This window comes from Glycine soja, chromosome 2 (genome assembly GCF_004193775.1).
Source record: "Glycine soja cultivar W05 chromosome 2, ASM419377v2, whole genome shotgun sequence".
NCBI classification, from domain to species: Eukaryota; Viridiplantae; Streptophyta; class Magnoliopsida; order Fabales; family Fabaceae; genus Glycine; species Glycine soja.
The window spans coordinates 4,170,441-4,189,028 of NC_041003.1; the positions used below are offsets into that span (position 1 = coordinate 4,170,441).

Sequence of the window (18,588 nt, forward strand, 5' to 3'; positions counted from 1 at the left end):
TGAAATGAAGAAAAACTGATATATTGTAAGATAAAAGTATAGAGATGTAAAGTTCAAAAATAATAAAAGAATTACTAAATTGAACAAGGTGGTTCAAAGAGACAAGAAAATAAACACTTGGAAAGTAAAAAAATGACAAGTTGATACATATTTTATAGAAGTGATGAGTGATTGACCTATCAAATGTTAATGATTTTTCGTCATTTAAAATTATTTCAACTATTATCTTCTCTAATTTACTTTAATCATAATCCTTTATGTGAAAGAGTATAAATTATTTGATTTCACTCCTAATCCAAGAATTTTTGGTATCTAATACACAAATAATGAATAAGTTAACTTCTCATACAAAGAAGAAACAATAATCAAACAATAAAAAGAAACAATAATGGATAAGTTACCTTCTCATACAAACTTTTGTTTTTTTTTTTCATCACATGATTATTTCTCTCTCTTCCTCCCAGGCACTTCCGAGTTGATGTGAAAAGGGGTTGCAATGATTGTGCGAAATCTCCATTGCTTTAACAGAGCCCAAGATTCCCACTTGCAACTTACAATAAAACATGTGTCATTGTGAAATTTTAAATCTGATCATGCTTCTCCCTTTCCCCATAACTACACTACAATCTCATAAATTATGTCCACCACCTGCTTGTGACAATTCCGTAACCACACTAATCTTCCACAAGCACAATACTCCCATAGTAAAACACCCTCTATCATAACCGAGACTTCACCAACTATATTAGTCAAACATGTTAAGCACCAAGACTTCACCAAACAAAAAACATATTCTCGTTATTTAACTTCAACCTTCAACAATCGAGGATTTCAATACTGAATCAAATTGATAGAAACACAATTTTGAATCGGTTCTGAATATAATTATTGTCAGGATTCACTTCCTATCATACATATTGTTATGATGCTTGATAATTTACCAAGTCCTTTAAAATCTTATAAATCTACAAAATCCTTTCAAATTTTATAAATTAATATTTTATAATTTTGGTCTTTCTTCTATTTTCAATTAGGGAGGTCAAAACTCAAAAACAAGCATTATTTTTATCAATGGGAATTTATCCCATGACTTGCCCATGACTTTAGCATGCTAAACACAAGCATAATTTTCAACACGGGATCCAGAATCCAGATATAGAGGATCCTAAACTAGATTAATCCAGATATAGAGGATCCTAAACTAGATTCTGTGCACCATTCTGGAGAAAAGAAAATTGTGGAAATATACGCGCAACTGAATTTTAAAAATGATAACATAATGTTTATTTGCAAAGGGTTTCACCATTAGAACAACATTTTTGTAATAATAGTTGCTGTTCTGTTCAACTAGTAACTCTCAAGGGATATTAAGTGATCCTGAATAAAAGTAGAAAATTTGTGATTCCATCCTATCTATTATATATAAAAGTAGAAAACTATATATTCTTTGTAGCTTATTATTAGTTGGGATGAGAGAGCACAGAATGAGACATTTGATTCAAGGAACATAAAGCTCATCAATTTATTAAGTCAATGATGTGCCTCGTTTACAACTTACAAGGCATTAACAAATAAAGAGATAGTAGTATCAAATAAAGACAATTAATTGAGTGGGGACTAATGCCATGCCAATAGTAATAGTCGTGCAGCTATTCCCTATCAGTAAGTAGCATACTTCTTCCCTCTGCATAAAATGAGTTTAAACGAGTGGAGAGCAAGTTCATCTCCAATCTAAGACACTATGTTATTGATAATTCCCTTTATTAGATTATATTGGTGGTTCCCTTCAGGCCCTTGGACTCAGAGATAATGTGATGTCCTGAAAAACCTTAAGTCTCAACATCCTGGAGGTGGTACTACCTGTGTCATAATAAGCTTTATCTGATTCATTTGGGGCTCCCAAAATTGCAGCAAGAATGGCCTCCTCAAATTCGTCGTCGTTGGGCAACAAGTCTGTTAACTTGTTCTTCTCAGCAGCATCTTCTGAGGAGAGCCTTCTTGATTTGTTCTGTGGCACTGGCACACCTAATTCCACATGCAACTTCTTGTTGTTAATGTTGGCATCCCTGACATCACTCACCACTCTCATGGACCCTGCAGCATTTCCAGACCTTGTTCTCTTAAGGGTCTCTGAGAACAACTGGTTCTCAATTGGTTCCCTTAACATAGATGATTTTGATGCATAGAATGGAGGGGCTGCAACATTGAGTGAGTTCCCCAAAATGGCACCAACTTGTTTGTTGCTGTTGTTGTTGTTGCTACCCTTAGATGGTGGCAGTGCTGTGTGATTTGTTAACATTATGTTGGAATTGATGTTCTCATCAGCAAACTCATCATGAATTTTGGCTGAATTTATTGTTGTTGTTGCCAGCAAGGTTGTGGTGTGGTGGTGATCCTTGCAAGGCTGTGGTTGCCAAATTGATGAAGAACCCAAAAAGGCCTCAAAGAGCCTGCTTTGTTCAATCCTATCAACTCCCTTGTTCATCATCTCAGACTCAAGGTCTTTCAGCATTTGCTGTGCCCTTTCATAGGCTTTCAGGTGAGAATCTGAGCCTCTAGGGCCATCCATCACTGCAGGCTTTACCCGGTACAGTGTCTCCTTCGCCTCGCCAATTCTCCCTTGCTTCATCAAGCAAATGCCCAGATTGCACATCTTGTTGTTATCTGGGGCTATCGAAAGCGCGCGGCGGTAGGCGTCTTCTGCTTCTATGTAATTGTTCTGTTGCATCAGTGCCCATCCCAAGTTTCCCTACATTTCAAAACAATCCCATTTCAGTTTCATATAAGCCACACAAAAGAGTATAAAAGTTCACTTTTTTATTATGTGCTATTCTATTCTTACCAGCAATCTAGTGGCTTCTTGCTCCACAGAGACTTGAAACTTCTTTCCTTGAGATCTTGCAGTCTTTGTTCGCTTTCCATTGAAAGCCAATCCTTGTTGAATCAAGTACAACTTGTGCTTCAGTAGACCAATTTGATCATCAAGTCTCCCACATCTCTGTTAAAAAAAGTGCTTTTTTTCAGTATCGCTAATGATATAAGTTTAGGTTTTAGTACAACAACAACAAGAACAAAATAAGTTTTTGTATAAATAAAATAGCATGAAATTTGGAAAGTGAAAAGTGACCTATTACCTTGTAGAGATCCAAGAGGATGTTATCGAGAGATTCTTGTGCTTGATCCGAACATCTACTTCGAAGCGATTTAATGGCTTCGATGGCTTCTTCGGCCCGATTTTGCTGTTTCATAACAATAGCCATATCTTTCAAAGCACTGTCCACTCTATCTCCCGCATTAATGGCTGCCCAGAACAGCGGAATCGCTCTCTCCGGATCCTTATCCACCAACTGAACACACACACACACAAAACAAAACGAAAGAACAACACTCAACATTTGAAACATGAAAAAAACTTGAAAAGGGAAAAAACCTTCTAAATTGCAAAAAAAAGAGGCAAAAACCTTGTTTCTTTTTTTGCAATTTACAAGGTTTTTGCTCTAAAAAAAATTAGTTGCAAAATGAAAAAATCCATCAAAAGGCAAATTTACCTGAACGTTTTTGGCTCTGACATAAGGAGTGTCACCAACTGGGACCTTGTGAGCCACGTGGAAGGACTCAGAACGCGTTCTTGGAACGACCCCAAGAGGCTTTGCCGGAGAACAAGGTGCAGACTTGGAGGGTCTGAGACCGGGAGGAGCATTCCACATCTCCTGCAACATTGTGAGAGGGTAGATCTGATTTTTTTTCCTGCAGGAGAAGAATGACAGTGTTTGAACCAGATGGAGAGAGATTGTGTTGCAGAGAAGAGAAGAGAAGAAAGAGAGAAAGAAAGAAACGGTGCGCTTTCGAAGAAGACGCTGAATGCTTTTTAAATTTTGGAAAAAAAATAGCCGTTGGAACATAGCCGTTACCCTACTAAGATGCAATTGGGTTTTATTATTTGTACTCCCTAGTTCACTGCATACACTCCCCTTTTCTTTCTTTTTTTAACTCTTATTACCACAAATATCCTTAATACCAAAAATACACTTTTTATATAAAAAATAAAGTGAAATATATTCTTAATTCCTATATGCACATTTTTTTTATTCTATTCCTTTTTATTTTTTTAAGAAATTGTCCTAAATTTCATTTTTTTTTCCGTTAGTTCTTGCCATAATTTTGTATTGAAATATGTTCTTAATTCCTATACGCTCATCAGTATATATTTTTTTTCTAATTTTTAGTATAAAATAAATTTTAAAAATAAATAATAATTAAATTAAAAAATGTTTCTTAAACCAAGTGACAAAATCTGGACCATTAGATTAATTAAGGATCTATTTGATTTGTATAAAATTATGGAGTCTGTTTGATTCATAAAAAATTATGATACAAAACAAAACAAGTATTTTTGTTTCACGTTTAATTCGAAAAATAGTAAGAGACAACACAAATCAAACAAATGGTACAAAGTGTTAAAATGATATTCTTGTGTTGTTTTGCGATCAAATTGGAAGATGATATTCTTGCTTAGCTTGTGTTTTCTTGTCATGTTCAGTACTATATTATAGAGTTTACTAAGATTCTGAATGCAATTAAGCTGCTAGCTCAAGGTTGCTGCAGATTACACCCCGACTTCTAATCTGGTCCAAATAATTCATGCTATTCATTGTTATGAGGGAGAAGTAATTTGGGATCATATACTCAGGGAGGATAACCAGGTGGTAGACCTCCTAGTTAATTATGGTCTTAGTTCTTTAAGTAATCATGTTATTTTAATTTTGCTCTGCATTTCACATGTAACGACATTGCTGGTATTGCCTTCCCCAGGGGCTTCTAAATCTTGGGATTGAAAAAAAAAACCAAAAAGTGTCATGCCATCATGAGACTAAAACAAAACAAAACAAAAAAACTTACAAAGACTAAAATATAAAAGATATAATTTACTGGACTAGAAGCAAATATATATATATATATATATATAATTTACAAAGACAACAAAAAAAAATATCATATTTACACAGACAAAAAAACATTTAAGAATATTTGTAATTATAATTTGCTAACATTGTTTTTTTTAACAAAAGAAGAATCATATAATTTCATTCATAATATTTGAGAAAATACATGAGGAAATATAACATTTAACCTTGATGCCCTTACAAGATTATGGACAAGTGTTGACTTGCCTCTTTACATAACTTATCCTAAAGTTTGTTATAGAAAATAATAATTGGATCTACGTTAACAAATTCCTTATTAAAATGTGTAACGATAGTTAATTTTTGTTTAAAAGTGTTTAATTGTGTTATGAGATTATTGAAATTATCTAATAATAATTAACTACTAGTAAAATAAAATTAATCATATTTATATAGGTAATTAATCATGTTTGCTGAGTGGACACTAGGTGAACAATTTGCTAGTGTACAATAATTAGTACTCATAATCTTAGATAATACTTCCACAAATGCGTATCTTCCAAAAAAAAAAATACTGCTTTATTACAAATTAAGGCGAACTTCTTGGTTTGTGTATAACAACGGATGGTATACTTAAAGAAAAGGACAAACAGTTTTTTCTTAAAAATTATCTCACCCAAAACAAAATAACTAATGTTGCCTAGATACACGCGATTATAACAGTGGCAATAAAAAATATTTATGGAGAAAGGAAGACAAACTTGACGATGGTTTCATTCCTCATCTGGGCAACACAACTTGCAAGATCCTATGAAGACACAAGTTCAACAAGGTGAACTAACATTCAATGAACACATGCATTTACTTACTAATAATTATTTTTTTTGGTACAAGACTACAATACTACATACATCCTTTATGAGAGTAATTATACTCGAGCCAGATAGAAGTACTATGAGCAACATTTACTAACTAAAATGGGCCAAATTTGAACTACACTACAACAAATTTAAAATGAAATGACTGACTGACTGTGGTATCATAAATACCAATCTGTGAGCCATTGCATAGATGGTAATTGGAAACATAATTCTGCCTACATGTATAACATCATAATATGATATTTATGCAGGACAAAAGTGCTTTTACCAAGACACAAACACCTACTATGCCACAGACCCAACCAAAAAATACATGGTCACAGTCCACTCTCAACTATAGTGCGCGAAAACTGTCTGTTCTGTCAAATCTTGCTGTTCCTGTGCTGGATGACTCACCCATTGCATCAGGAGATGCTGCATTCTATTCTGATTCCCTATTTAAAGAAGAGGGCATACCCGAAATCTCCTGAAAAATAGTATAATACCCATTAAAAGGTTATAAAGAAACCAAAGCATGGATCAATGAAAATATGGACATGCTAGTTCTCAAGAAAAAATTCCTTCAGCTGCCATACAGAATCATCATATTACAAATAACAATACAATCAGTACTATTCTTAACGAGAAAAGAACAAAAGTTATTCTCATACCTTCATCAAATGAAACCTCAAATCACACGGACGAACCTTACATCCAATGCATGCCATCGCAAATTTTGAATAAATAAACAACACGTCAGCAGAAGCTTGCTTTGTCTCATTATTCTGAAACCAAATTCACATAAATGATTTGGAGTATATACACAACCTCATATACAGTAACTAGACAGATTGAAAGCCTCAGGAGAAGGAAATAACATATTGTGTTCTCAAAACCAGTAAACCACAGGGAAATTTGAATTTCAGATGCTGAAGTTGTTACTAATGATCAATGTGAAATCAAACAAAGCCTTATAATTAATGGTTTGCCATTAATGAATACCACTAAAAGCAATGTTGTTAACATTTGTTTCTAGTTTTTACACCATAAAACCGCACAAACAACAATAGCCTTATCTCATTAGGTGAGATTGGATACATATATCACACAATGCCATTGGACTCACTTAAAAACCAAATTCTCAGGAACATTATTCACCATGAGGTCTCTTTTAATAATTTCCTTCTAGGTTCTTGGTTCCCCTCTACTCCTTTTTACAAGACTAAATATTATGCAATCTGTTCTCCTCACGGGTACCTCCAATGGTTTTCATTGCATACATCCAAACCACCTTACCTAATTTTCTTTCATTTTCTCCTTGATTGACATCACATCAATATCTCCTTGTATACAATCATTTCATATTTTGTTGTCTCTTGTGTAACCACAAATTCATTTTAATTTAACATACTCTTTCTGCTACCCCACCTTTTCTCTTGTTCCTTAAAATTCAAACTTACTACGATAGAGTATAGCAATACCATAAAACTACACCATAAAACCCTGATGTCCCAAAAAAGATAGCTTTCCATGGGAAACAAAAATCAATACATAACCATCAAACAAAGATCCACAGTCAATGGCTATTGACTAGGTAAGTTTACTATCTTACCTTCATATACATTCATATTGAGAAAATTAGATACCACAACATGAGTATCCATCCAGCAAACAGGAATGAGAATCAATCACAGTCACTCAGTTTCAGACAAGGGTGCATTGTTTTCTTCGCATGTCAATTGAATTATCAAAGCCATAGCTTTATACAAAAGAGAAGCAACATAAGTCTCAATAAAAAAAACAGATAAAAAAATGGACTCATCTTGTCTTTTAACAGGGGAGCCACTAGCTTCAAAAAGTGAAAAACCTTGGTAAACAACACCCACTAGTGAGGTTGATCTACATGAACATTCAAGGCTAGCATAATGTAGTAATCTACAATGGTACTAAAAGCCTGAATTAAACCCATAACCTTAATATCAGCAAATTTCACTCAAAACCCTCATGGGCACATGATGCTGTTTTAGATGCAAGCTATCACAGACTCAATTGAAAACTCTAAGATGTTTCTGGATCTTCTGCTCAATGGGATTTTATCAAGGCAAAAGATAACAGGACTTGAGAATGCATCTGCATCAATCTATTTTATATAAGCAAAATAGAAAAATTCCCCCGTAGTTATGCTTTATTTGTGAGAAAAGAGACGAACAATCACAACTTGTGGTGACAAATCAACTGAATCTGACCCAGTATTTCGAAACATATTTCAACAATCGGAAATTTAACCAACCCTTAGGCCTTAACCGTGTTACGATGTAGGAACAGTAAACAAACTGAAAACATTAATAATAAAAAAACGAAGCTTGATGCTACCAACAAGTTCTTTTCTAAATTCAAAGATGAAAGTTAACAGATTTTTTCAAAGGGGTTGAGAAAAAACGGGAGAAAAATGAATTGCGAATTTGTTGATAAAGAAAGTTGAAAGCAGAGAAAAAGAAAAGAGAGTCTTTTTTCGATAAAGGAGAGTACCTCGGAACCACCTTCCTTCATGGTGTATGTCAATCTGAACAAGTTCTCGTTCCTAGCGAGTTCGATTGAAGACCTAGACAATGGCGATGTGCAGAATTGTACTGTGTAATAGATATATTATAAAATAATTTACAACTAATAATGCATATCTGTTGGCCTATTAGCTCAGTTGGTTAGAGCGTCGTGCTAATAACGCGAAGGTCGCAGGTTCGAGACCTGCATGGGCCAAGTTGTATTGTTTTTGGTTAGATTTATGCTTTTTTCTTCGTTACTTTTAAGTATTTGTTGCCACTGTATGTGTCTCATAGGCAATCTTTCACCAGTTCTTACAAAAATCTTGTCTCCACGCTGATTGAACCTGGAATAATCAGAAAATTTATATTTTAATTTTTTTTTAAGTTTAATCAAACTCATCCATAATCTAACCAATATGTAGAAACAAGTAACCCACCGATATTGAAGTAAATCATATTATGAGTTTTTATGAAAAAAATTTAAAATATGATGTTATTATATGCCAATTTAAATGATTCAACATGCATCTCACTGATTTGATTAATAACCGAGTTACTTAACCAATTTGATGTCCGAATCTAATAACGCCAGTATTTTCATTTCACGTAATTTAAATTTTTTCTAAACTATGGAAATATATTTCTTAAATATAGTCGTATTGGCCAATATAAAGAACCAGCTCCTGTCTATGAAGATGTTGTGTATCATCCTACTCAACAAGAACTTGAATAATAATGACATGCAATTAATTTGACCAAACACTATATGACAGTACCCAAAAACAATAAAGCAGTTGTTTTAAGTTAGGCCAACATCTAGCAAGAACAATTCACGAGCTAAACAGAAGTAAAATAAAATCATGTCTCCTTAGAAAGGGTATTCTTTGCAGCCTCGGCAGCCGTTTTCTCTGTTTCAATCTTTAGACACAATGGCATCAATTTTAGCTTCAGTGAGTACAGCCAACACGTAGCAAGAACAATGCCCCGCGTAACACAAAACAGAAAATTATGTCTCCTTAGGAGGGGCTTTCTTAGCAGCCTCAGCAGCTGCTTTCTCTGCTTCAATCTCAGCAACGATGGCATCAATTTCAGCTTCCTCCAGTTGATGCAGACCATGCTCCTTAGTCATCACAGCAACTTCTATGTTCTTGCCTCCGCTCTCCACAACCTAATTACATATGATGGCAAATAAAAGTCAAAAATCAAATATATCAAACAAATCCTGTTGCAAATACATAACATGCTATTAGCAAACAGAAATACTGCAATTATGCAACAGGAATAGGCAGAATTACTTGATCTAATTCACCATTTGATTGTATAAGTTAATATACAACCATCAGATTATCAGGTTTTATTACTCGTTTGTCCTACAATATTTGAGGAATTCAACACATTACAAAAGTACTAGTGTGGATACAATCATGTAGCCATTTTTTTTTTTACTTTTAAGATGTAAAAGACACACCATGTACATAAAGGCTTGCAAGGCAAACAAGTCATGTACATCTAAGAGAAAAAATAAGCTCAAAGGATTGTGGAATACAGCATCATGAGCTTCACTTTCAAAGTTGCAGACAATACTAGGGGTCTGTTTAGATAATCTTCTCTATAAAGCACTTCTAAGAGAAAAATAAGAAGAAATAAGAAATAAACTTCTCGAAAAGTTAAAATTATCTTATGCATAACTAATTTGTAGAAGCTTTCTCTATTAGCTTATCTAAAAGCTTATTTTTAACTTGTGCATAAGCTAAGTTGTAGATGCGTACTCCATTAGCTTCTCTAAATTTTCAAAATGAAGAGATTTTCAACCAAGTGAACCACAAATACCCACATAAATGTATCACATAGTCTTCTTGTTTTTCATATATTCATTTTTGGTTTAGGGTACACTCCTACAGGCTATTTACAGAAAAGATCACAAAGACTTAAAAGTCTATTATATATTGATAGAAAAACAATCAAAATTAGACATTTGAGAAGTTATCATGACATTCTAGGCTGTTTAATAAATTAAAATGGATTTCACAATCAAAATTGAGGTTGAAGATATGTTTATTTGCATAAAGTATAGAATGTTTGAGATAATTTACAAACATGTATCAATGAAAAAGGGCCTGAAAGCTAGAAGTATCATAAAATGTAATTGAAAGTTTAGGTGTGAATGAATCATATGCTAAAAGATGGGTATATGTCTATAACACGCAAATCAGTACATAAGATTTGTGTTTTAATCTTACAGAAATATAAATATTCCAAAAAAATAGCCCTATATATGTGTTTTGTGTAGCAACTTTTCTGTCTAAGTTATTTATTGGCAAGAAACTGTGTCTATATCGAGAATCAAAAAGGGACAAAATCTAAAATGAACGAACATGGATACTTTAGGCCAGTCTACGCTAGTGGAAATAGCTACTTCAGCTCAACTGCCCAAAATATTATAAGCATATAAATGCAGGTAATTTATCCAAAAGTTCCTACTTAATTGCAATCAACTGCTCCTGCAAAGGTTTCTTCCATGTCATAAAATTTGCAAACATAAAGAACTCAAGACACTTAGACAACGTTTGGTAGACACACTAGAAAAAGACAGAACATAGCATATAATAGATTTAGTTCAATGTTTGACCTTGACGCATTTAAAAAAAAGAACAGAAATGAACATAAGGTTAAAATACTGGTATGTTTTGGTTCCACTAAAAAATTGAATCAAAGAGAGAACATAACACATCAGGGTAGACCATTCCCTTCCATTTTGCCTGCTGCCTATCAAATGCTACCTTAACATTCCTCCCAAGCCATTAAGAACATCAAAAGACAGACACATGCAAAAAGCAAGGCAAGAGAGTGCCAATGTCCTTTAGCAAGGAAAAAAAAAACCACACAGGCTGCAACCAAGAGTTTTAAAGAACAGTCCGCAACCACAACATCAACATTTTTGGGGTCTGACTATGATTGCAATTGTGGCCACCGCATTTGTTAGCAATTTTAAGGATTGTGACAAAACTACTACAATAATGACCACAATTTAAAACCTTGGTTGCAAAAAAGAGGCTCTATAAAAATAATAAAACCATCTATTCATCCACAAACACAACAAGAACAAACACGAAACTCACTTCAAGCAATGCGCGAATAGCCAACTTGACAGTCTCCTGGCCAGAGGTGTCCTTATAGTTCTTCTCGAGGAACTCCCTAATCGAATTTGAGTTCCTCCCGGTGGCGTTCGCCTTCCACGCCGAGAAGGTGCCAGAGGGATCCGTCTGGTACAAGGAGGGCGAGCCAGTGTAGGGATCAAACCCGACAATGAGAGTCGAAAGCCCAAAGGGTCGCACACCGCCGCTCTGCGTGTACTTCTGCTGGAGCCCAGCAATGTACCGCGTTATGTACTCAACCGTGACGGGATCCTCCACGGTGAGCCTGTGGCTCTGGCACTCCACACGTGCCCTGTTTATGAGCACACGTGCGTCGGCCTTCAGCCCCGCGCATGCCAGCGCAATGTGGTTGTCCAGATTCACAATCTTCCTCACCGACCTGCGAAAACGACACACCAAATCAGTGTTTAATTTGAAACGACGTCGTTTTTTTTTGGTTTACACCTATTAAGGGAACGGCAGAGATATAAGGTGAGTTGGATGGTTAAGGGAAGAGGGAAAATCCTCTCTGCTAACAAAACTAACATTTGCCGATTAAAAAACCTAATAAGGGAAAGGAAAGGGGGGAATTGATAAGAGTAGTGGTACCTGGAGTCTTGGAGCTTGGCGGTGGATTTCTTCTCGACGCCGAGGACGACGTTGTCGGTGCCGCGGACGCCGACGGCGGCGTTGCCCTTGCGGACGGCTTCGAGGGCATACTCGACCTGGAAGAGGTGGCCGTCGGGGGAGAAAACGGTGATTGCTCGGTCGTACCTTGCCATTGTGATTGTGATTTGTGTTTTTTTCTAATTCTGAGTTTCGATTCGAAGCTCTATTTCTCTCAAGTCAAGCCTTTTCTTTTTCGCTTCGGTGAAGAAAAGAGTAAAGACGAAGAAGACGAAACACGCTAGTGTTGGTGTTGGTGTTGGTCTTGGTGTCTGTTTATTTTTACTTGCAGCTGCTTAGGGAACAAGTAGAGTAGCGTGTTGGGCTGGGCTTTGGTCTTAGCTACATTATATACTATTGCCCTTTCTTTTTGGGGAGCTATTTTTCTCATCCCTTCGCAATTACTATTTTCACCACCCACGCTAGTGTCATGTTTTCTTTTTGTATTTTTTGCACCCCTTACACAACAGAAGTCATGGCACCACAATGTTGTGACTGTGAGGCAAGGCGTGGGCCACCGTGGTGTGACGACGAGGCATTATGTGTTGATGTTGTTGTCAATGTTGAATGATCTGTTGTGTTGATGTTCTTCTTCCATTTCTGTTTTCTCCTCTTTTTTGGATTGTTGGTTGATTGTTGTACTTCTCTGTTAAAAAAATATTGCCAAGGAACACTTTCTTGTCAAAGCAACGAAGCTTGTTTTTAAGAAACTCTCCCTACCACATAGATTTGCTCCAATAAAAAAGAAATTACAAGATATGGTTTCTTCACTTAAGAAAATTTCCAAAGAACCCCATTGAAGATGTTGTAATCCACTTATCACCCATAAGCTTAGGCATGGCAACAAAATCCAACCCTGTAGGAACTGAATCGAACCCGTCTCGACTTTGAAGAAGAAAAACCGCGTTGACTAAGTTTGGGGTCGGATTCAGATTTTTCCCAATAACCCAAAGCGGGGGTAGGAGTGGGTATGAAATTACTGATATCTACCCCGACCCTAACCCTGAACCCACCCCGAAATTATAGTGTATAATATTCGAAAGTCAAAACTCAAAACTCAAAACCTAATTCTTAAAACCTAATCTGCACCGCGGCTCCGCACTCCTCACTCTACTGCCAAATTGGAGTGTCGATTTGGAGTTGCCACTCCTCTACTTCGATCTCCTCTCTGATCTCAATTCCCCCATCGACAAGGACACCAAGGTCTCTCTTTCTCTTAACCATCCATCGCATTGTGAGTATTTGAAGTGTCTGGTTTGCTTTGTTGGTAGTGGATTGCATTGTAGTTTTCCATTTCCTCCTCTTCTGACCATCAAAACACATGTCCCTAAACATCAAGATAGCTTTTCACTGTCATGTTCTATTCTGTATCTCAACATTTAATTAGTTTTATTAATTTGAGTGAAAATTTTTAGTGCTTCATTTTGGTTCTGTTTATGTTCTCAAGAAAAATAGTCAAAAAAGTGAAAAACCTTTACCTTGTTTGTTTGTGCTAGGGGCGCACAGTATGCTTACTGTAAGCAGTGTATATTTACTTTGAACCTTGTTTGAAAACCAAATGAAAGAAAAAAAATGTTTAAAATCAATATTTTTCTTTTTCTTTTCTTTCATTTCATGCCATGCCAATAGTAAATTGGTAAATATACAATTTAGTACTAATAAAAAAAAAGTTGCCAATATGATACCATCTGCTCTGTTTTGAGCCATGACCAAGCTATACTTACAATGCACGAGACAGAGCAGAGTGGTACTATTCACATTACAAAGATTCTGTTGTCTATTTGTGAAAATTTTAAATGTATTATGAAAGTTTGGTTATTACAACCCACTGAGCCAAAGGCAGTCAATGTTGCCACTTAGCACTTTCAAGAAATTAAAAAAAAATGATGAAAATAGTGTCGTTCGAATCTGATTTTCTTCTAGCATATCAATGTTTTCCGCGTATTGAAAAGATCTGTGTAGAGCCATCTGCTTTTTGTTTGTCACGCTGCATCATAGTAGTAATAGATCTGATCTCCAACTACTTTAAGTTGTTGGTTTTTACTTTTTTTAGAAAAATTGTTCAAATAATAGGATGTAGAAAGAATCTCATTTATAAGACTAAGATAAATAATAACTAAATATATTTACTAACAAGGTACTGCTTGTAAGATCATGTTTACTAACAAGGTGCAAAGTAAATATACACTGCTTATTTCTATTAGCTTGTTTGACTTTTGACTTTGGCTATTAGAATTTAGAATTTCAGGACTTATGTTTTAATACATGAACAAATAATGGCAAAAAAAATGTTTGTCTTGTTAACAAGTATGCATTGGGCAAAAGTTAACTGTAAACATGTTTAGCTCTTTTTATATGTTGTGGTAAATACTATAATACTCAAATAAGTGACAGAATAAATATCTGAATACTCAAACATTTATATTTATTTCAAACAAATTGATATTTCGACCATTTATTCGTTACTTGATAGTTAACTAGATCTATAACTTATGAACTGTACCACCAAAAGGAAAGGGAAATTTCACTAGTTTTGTGAACCTGTTTTTTACAAAATGTAGGAGAAAAAAAAATATAAGAAACACTCACACAACTAATAGTCTACTTCCAGTTTATCTATTGATATTTCTTTAGATGATGAGTTGGTGAATGTGTATAGAGTACGCGTAACTCCATCCAAAATATAATTGTGTACTGAAGTGAACCTTTCCAAAAGTGTTTTATGCAACTATCTTGAAGACACTGATAACTTCTTCCGTGTTTCTTTCGTTGATAAGGACATGAAAGAGTACAATCAACACTAAAAAAATGACATAACAGCTGGTGATAAGAATTTTAAGTATCTTTCCTTCTCACCGAGTCAATTATGGGATAATTGTATGGATGTTTGCATTAAAGGCACTGGACTTGTATGCTACATCTGATATAAAAAAGTGGATGGGAGATTTTGATGAAATTAGAAATTGTGTCTTACTGCATCTCCCCTTGGTTAATTACTATGTTATATTGCCAGTGCTAAAAAACTACTCTATTTCTTATCCTAATAAAACATCATAAAGGACTAGAAAAAAAATTATAAAAAGATAAATAAGATAAATTTCAAATTTTTTTATTGATTGATTTCCTAAAAGAAAAATATATTTATATCGATTAGTTAGACTGAATCATTCTTATTTAATTGGTGTAATTGTTGAATCATTGGGCTATTACTCAAATTTACTGCATATATTGCATGTTGCATTTATCATACTACTTGTTTGGGAGAAAAAAAATATGATATTAGTGTTTTGTTTTCTTTCCCGGAAAGTAGTGTAAGATATTAGTTTTTCATCGGAAGGAATTTGTCTTATTCCTTTATCAATTAATTAGTCTCCTTCTCCTTCACCAATTGATCAGACTCATTCACTTATTCAAGTTGATCTTACACCTTCTCCTTCACCTATTAATGTTGATCCTACTCCTTCACCTCATGAAGATGAAGTTAATAATGTGGAGGCGCAAGGAGGAATATGTAGGCTGAAAAGTAAGATTTGGTAGCATTAAAAAAAATTAAAGTCAATGGTTTAGACAAGGCTAAATGCAAGTATTGTAAGAAACTTCTTGGTGGAAAATCAAAAAATGGAACCAAACATTTGTGGTAGGATAATGAGATTTGTGTTCAGTACAAGATTTTTATGATAGGGATGAAGGGCCAAACATTTCTTACACCTAAGGTCGTGCAAGGAAAGCAAGAGTTGGGTGCGAGAACTTATGATGCGGAATGTGCAAGGGGAAAGCTAGCAAAAGCAATTATTATGCATGGGTATCCACTATCAATTGCGGATCACCTTGGCTTTAGGAGATACTTTACTGTCCTCCAACTTGTGTTTCAGGTTCCTACTAGAAATACAATTAAGAAGGAGATAATGAAAATATATGAGAATGAACGAGCAACAAATTTGAAGTTGTTGAATAGTCTTGATGGAAGAGTGGTCATTACATCAGACATGTGGACTTCAACAAATCAGAAGAGGGGGTATATGGCTATTATGGCTCATTACATTGATGGTTGTTGGAACTTGCAAAGTCAGATTTTGAGGTAATAAAATGATTTGAACTTTTTATATTATTAGGCCTTTTATTTTATAAAATGATTGAATTTGATTATATTATATCTCTTTTTTTGGTTGTTTTTTATATTATATCTCTATTTTTATATTAGGTTCATTTACGTTCCTGCTTCTCATACAAGTGAAAGACTTTGAAATGTATTGACTCACTGTTTGATGGATTGGAATATTGACACAAAACTATCCATTATCACCCTAGATAATTTTACCACAAATGATATTATGATTGATAAAATTAAGGATAAATTGCACTTAGGTAGTTTGCTTAGGGATGTGTCTTTACTTCACATGCGTTGTTGTGCACACATCCTTAATTCGATAGTAAAAGATGGGTTGGAAGTGGTGAAAGAAGGTGTAGAAAAGATTCGGAATAGTGTGACATATTGGACAACAACACCCAAGAGGAAGAAAAAATTTGAGGAAACGGCTAAATAGTTGAGAATCCCTTACACTAAAAATTTGCCTTAGATTGTTCAACTAGGTGGAACTCAACTTACAAAATGCTTGAAATTACCATATGATATGAGGATTTATTTTGTCTATTAAAGCAACGAGAGTCTCAATATACTTGTTTGCTAAGTACTTTACAGTGACAATTTGCAAAGGATGTTTATGGGAGATTGAAGTTGTTCAATATTATCACTGAATTGTTTTCTTCTACTAAACATCCAACTGCTAAATTGTATTTTCCAAATATATGTGAGATTAAGTTGGCAATCAAACAATGTATTACCTCTCCTAACCCAATGGTTCAACAAATGGCAAAAAATATGATGATCAAATTTGATAAATATTGGGATGTGATTCATAATGTAATGGGAGTTGCCACTGTTTTAGATCCTAGGTACAAGATGGAGTTGCTTGAGTATTATTATAAAAAATTGTATGAACATAACTCTTTTACTCAAGTGAGGTGCATTCAACAATTGTATTATGACCTAGTTTTTTATTACCAAATGAAAATGAACAAAGACTCTTTTGGTAGTAATGTTGGTGATGTTACTAGTAGTGAAGTTGTTGGTGATGCATTATCTGAACATGATAGATTTATTATAAGGAAAAAAGGGCTAGAAGTTCTTATGTTAAATCAGAGTTGGACCACTATTTAGAAGAAGAGTTTTTATCAAGAGCTATTGACTTTGATATTTTGATGTGGTGGAAGTTTAATGGTGTCAAGTATCCAACACTTCAAGCAATTGCTAAGGATATATTAGTTATTCCGACATTTACTGTAGCTTCAGAATCCACATTTAGCATCGGTGGTCAAATATTAAGCCCACATCGTAGTCGACTTCAATGGACTACTTTAGAGGCTTTAATGTGTGCTAGAAGTTGGTTGTGAAGTGCTGAAAATACTAGTAAAGTTTTATTCATATATGTTGTCAAATTGATATTTGTATTTATTCAACAAACTAATACTTGTAATTGATTTTTATAGGTTCTATGAGCTATAAAGTTGTTGCTGAATGTGCTACTATAATGAATGAAATGATTTCAGATGATGAAGGTAAATAATATTCTAAATTTCATTTTTTGTTATCATATAAGTTTTTGTTTTGATTTTTTTTCTTTTATGTAGGTGAAATGATGGGTGCTGGTGTCACTAATTTGGAGGAATGATCAAGATTTATTTGTTGAACAATTTAAGTTATTTTTTTATTATGTAATTTGAAAATATGAAACATGTTTAAGTTGCTGAATTAGAACTTAAAGGACAACCAACATAGTATATTAGTATCTTTTTTTTTTTGCTAAAGAGAATCATAGGCTATTTATTATTGAGACAACATATATTTAGATGGTATTGTATTTTAGGAGAAATTAAATATGCATGTCCTTTATTTCTCATGCAATACCCAAATTTTATTATTTTAATTGAATTGATTGATTTGTTTTAGTAATTTTTTTTTATTAAACACATGTCCCATGTTTTGAAATTGACTTTGTTGTTGTTTTTTTTTGCTACGCAATTGTCTTTTGGCCCCATTTTTTTCAATAAGTTACAATATTTTTTTTTCTCTTTTTTTAAATTTTAATCAATACTAGCGGGGGCAGGCGGGGTTGGGGATCGGTCACAAAGTCAAGGGTGAGGATGAGAAATGCAATACTCGTTTCTCAATATATCAAACTTTTCTTTTTCCTCAATCTGAAAAGTTATGAAAATAAAGAGATTTTTTGGTTGAGAAAATTTCATAAAGTCATTAACAACATTAAAAAAAATTTAAATAATTGACAATAGATTCATGTATTTAATCTAATTATTAATCCTTAATAATTAATTATATTGTAGATCTTAGATCCTTGAATTTTTGATAAATTATTTCAAGTCCAATACATTTTTTTTCCACGTAAAGAATAAATAATGATAAATT

General features: G+C 34.1%; 2 protein-coding genes, 1 long non-coding RNA gene, 1 other non-coding gene and 1 pseudogene across 6 annotated transcripts; 2 read left to right on the plus strand and 3 right to left on the minus strand.

The window, feature by feature from the left end:
- Positions 1-1,497: 1,497 nt before the first annotated feature.
- Positions 1,498-3,836, minus strand: LOC114381366 (protein POLLENLESS 3-LIKE 2-like). The gene is made up of 4 exons (XM_028340610.1): positions 3,549-3,836; positions 3,135-3,347; positions 2,843-2,998; positions 1,498-2,749 (listed from the first exon to the last, which is right to left on the minus strand). The coding sequence occupies exons 1-4, from the start codon at positions 3,717-3,719 to the stop codon at positions 1,787-1,789; spliced, it is 1,503 nt and encodes a 500-aa protein (XP_028196411.1). The 5' UTR covers positions 3,720-3,836; the 3' UTR covers positions 1,498-1,786.
- Positions 3,837-5,655: 1,819 nt separating this feature from the next.
- Positions 5,656-7,370, minus strand: LOC114381376 (annotated as a pseudogene).
- A 1,077-nt stretch (positions 7,371-8,447) lies between these two features.
- TRNAI-AAU lies at positions 8,448-8,521 on the plus strand. Its single transcript has one exon. It is a non-coding gene; the product is annotated as a tRNA-Ile (tRNA).
- A 494-nt stretch (positions 8,522-9,015) lies between these two features.
- Positions 9,016-12,372, minus strand: LOC114381386 (proteasome subunit alpha type-7-like). The gene is made up of 3 exons (XM_028340631.1): positions 12,051-12,372; positions 11,427-11,841; positions 9,016-9,475 (listed from the first exon to the last, which is right to left on the minus strand). The coding sequence occupies exons 1-3, from the start codon at positions 12,221-12,223 to the stop codon at positions 9,314-9,316; spliced, it is 750 nt and encodes a 249-aa protein (XP_028196432.1). The 5' UTR covers positions 12,224-12,372; the 3' UTR covers positions 9,016-9,313.
- A 123-nt stretch (positions 12,373-12,495) lies between these two features.
- LOC114381397 lies at positions 12,496-18,069 on the plus strand. 3 transcript variants are annotated; one of them, XR_003660035.1, is made up of 4 exons: positions 12,496-13,341; positions 15,504-16,185; positions 17,655-17,723; positions 17,796-18,069. It is a non-coding gene; the product is annotated as an uncharacterized LOC114381397 (long non-coding RNA). The 3 variants fall into 3 exon arrangements; XR_003660036.1 differs by having other exon boundaries at positions 12,496-13,310; XR_003660034.1 differs by having other exon boundaries at positions 12,496-16,185.
- The last annotated feature ends 519 nt before the right edge of the window (positions 18,070-18,588 follow it).

Excerpts from the sequence above, each read along its gene's own strand:
- LOC114381366 (XM_028340610.1), bottom strand. The coding sequence starts at position 3,719 with ATGTTGCAGGAGATGTGGAATGCTCCTCCCGGTCTCAGACCCTCCAAG. Across the intron at positions 3,348-3,548 it reads TCAGAGCCAAAAACGTTCAG|TTGGTGGATAAGGATCCGGA; the intron begins GTAAATTTGCCT and ends GTGTGTGTTCAG. Across the intron at positions 2,750-2,842 it reads AAGAAGCCACTAGATTGCTG|GGAAACTTGGGATGGGCACT; the intron begins GTAAGAATAGAA and ends TTTGAAATGTAG.
- LOC114381386 (XM_028340631.1), bottom strand. The coding sequence starts at position 12,223 with ATGGCAAGGTACGACCGAGCAATCACCGTTTTCTCCCCCGACGGCCAC. Across the intron at positions 11,842-12,050 it reads GCCAAGCTCCAAGACTCCAG|GTCGGTGAGGAAGATTGTGA; the intron begins GTACCACTACTC and ends TCGTTTTCGCAG. Across the intron at positions 9,476-11,426 it reads CTATTCGCGCATTGCTTGAA|GTTGTGGAGAGCGGAGGCAA; the intron begins GTGAGTTTCGTG and ends ATATGTAATTAG.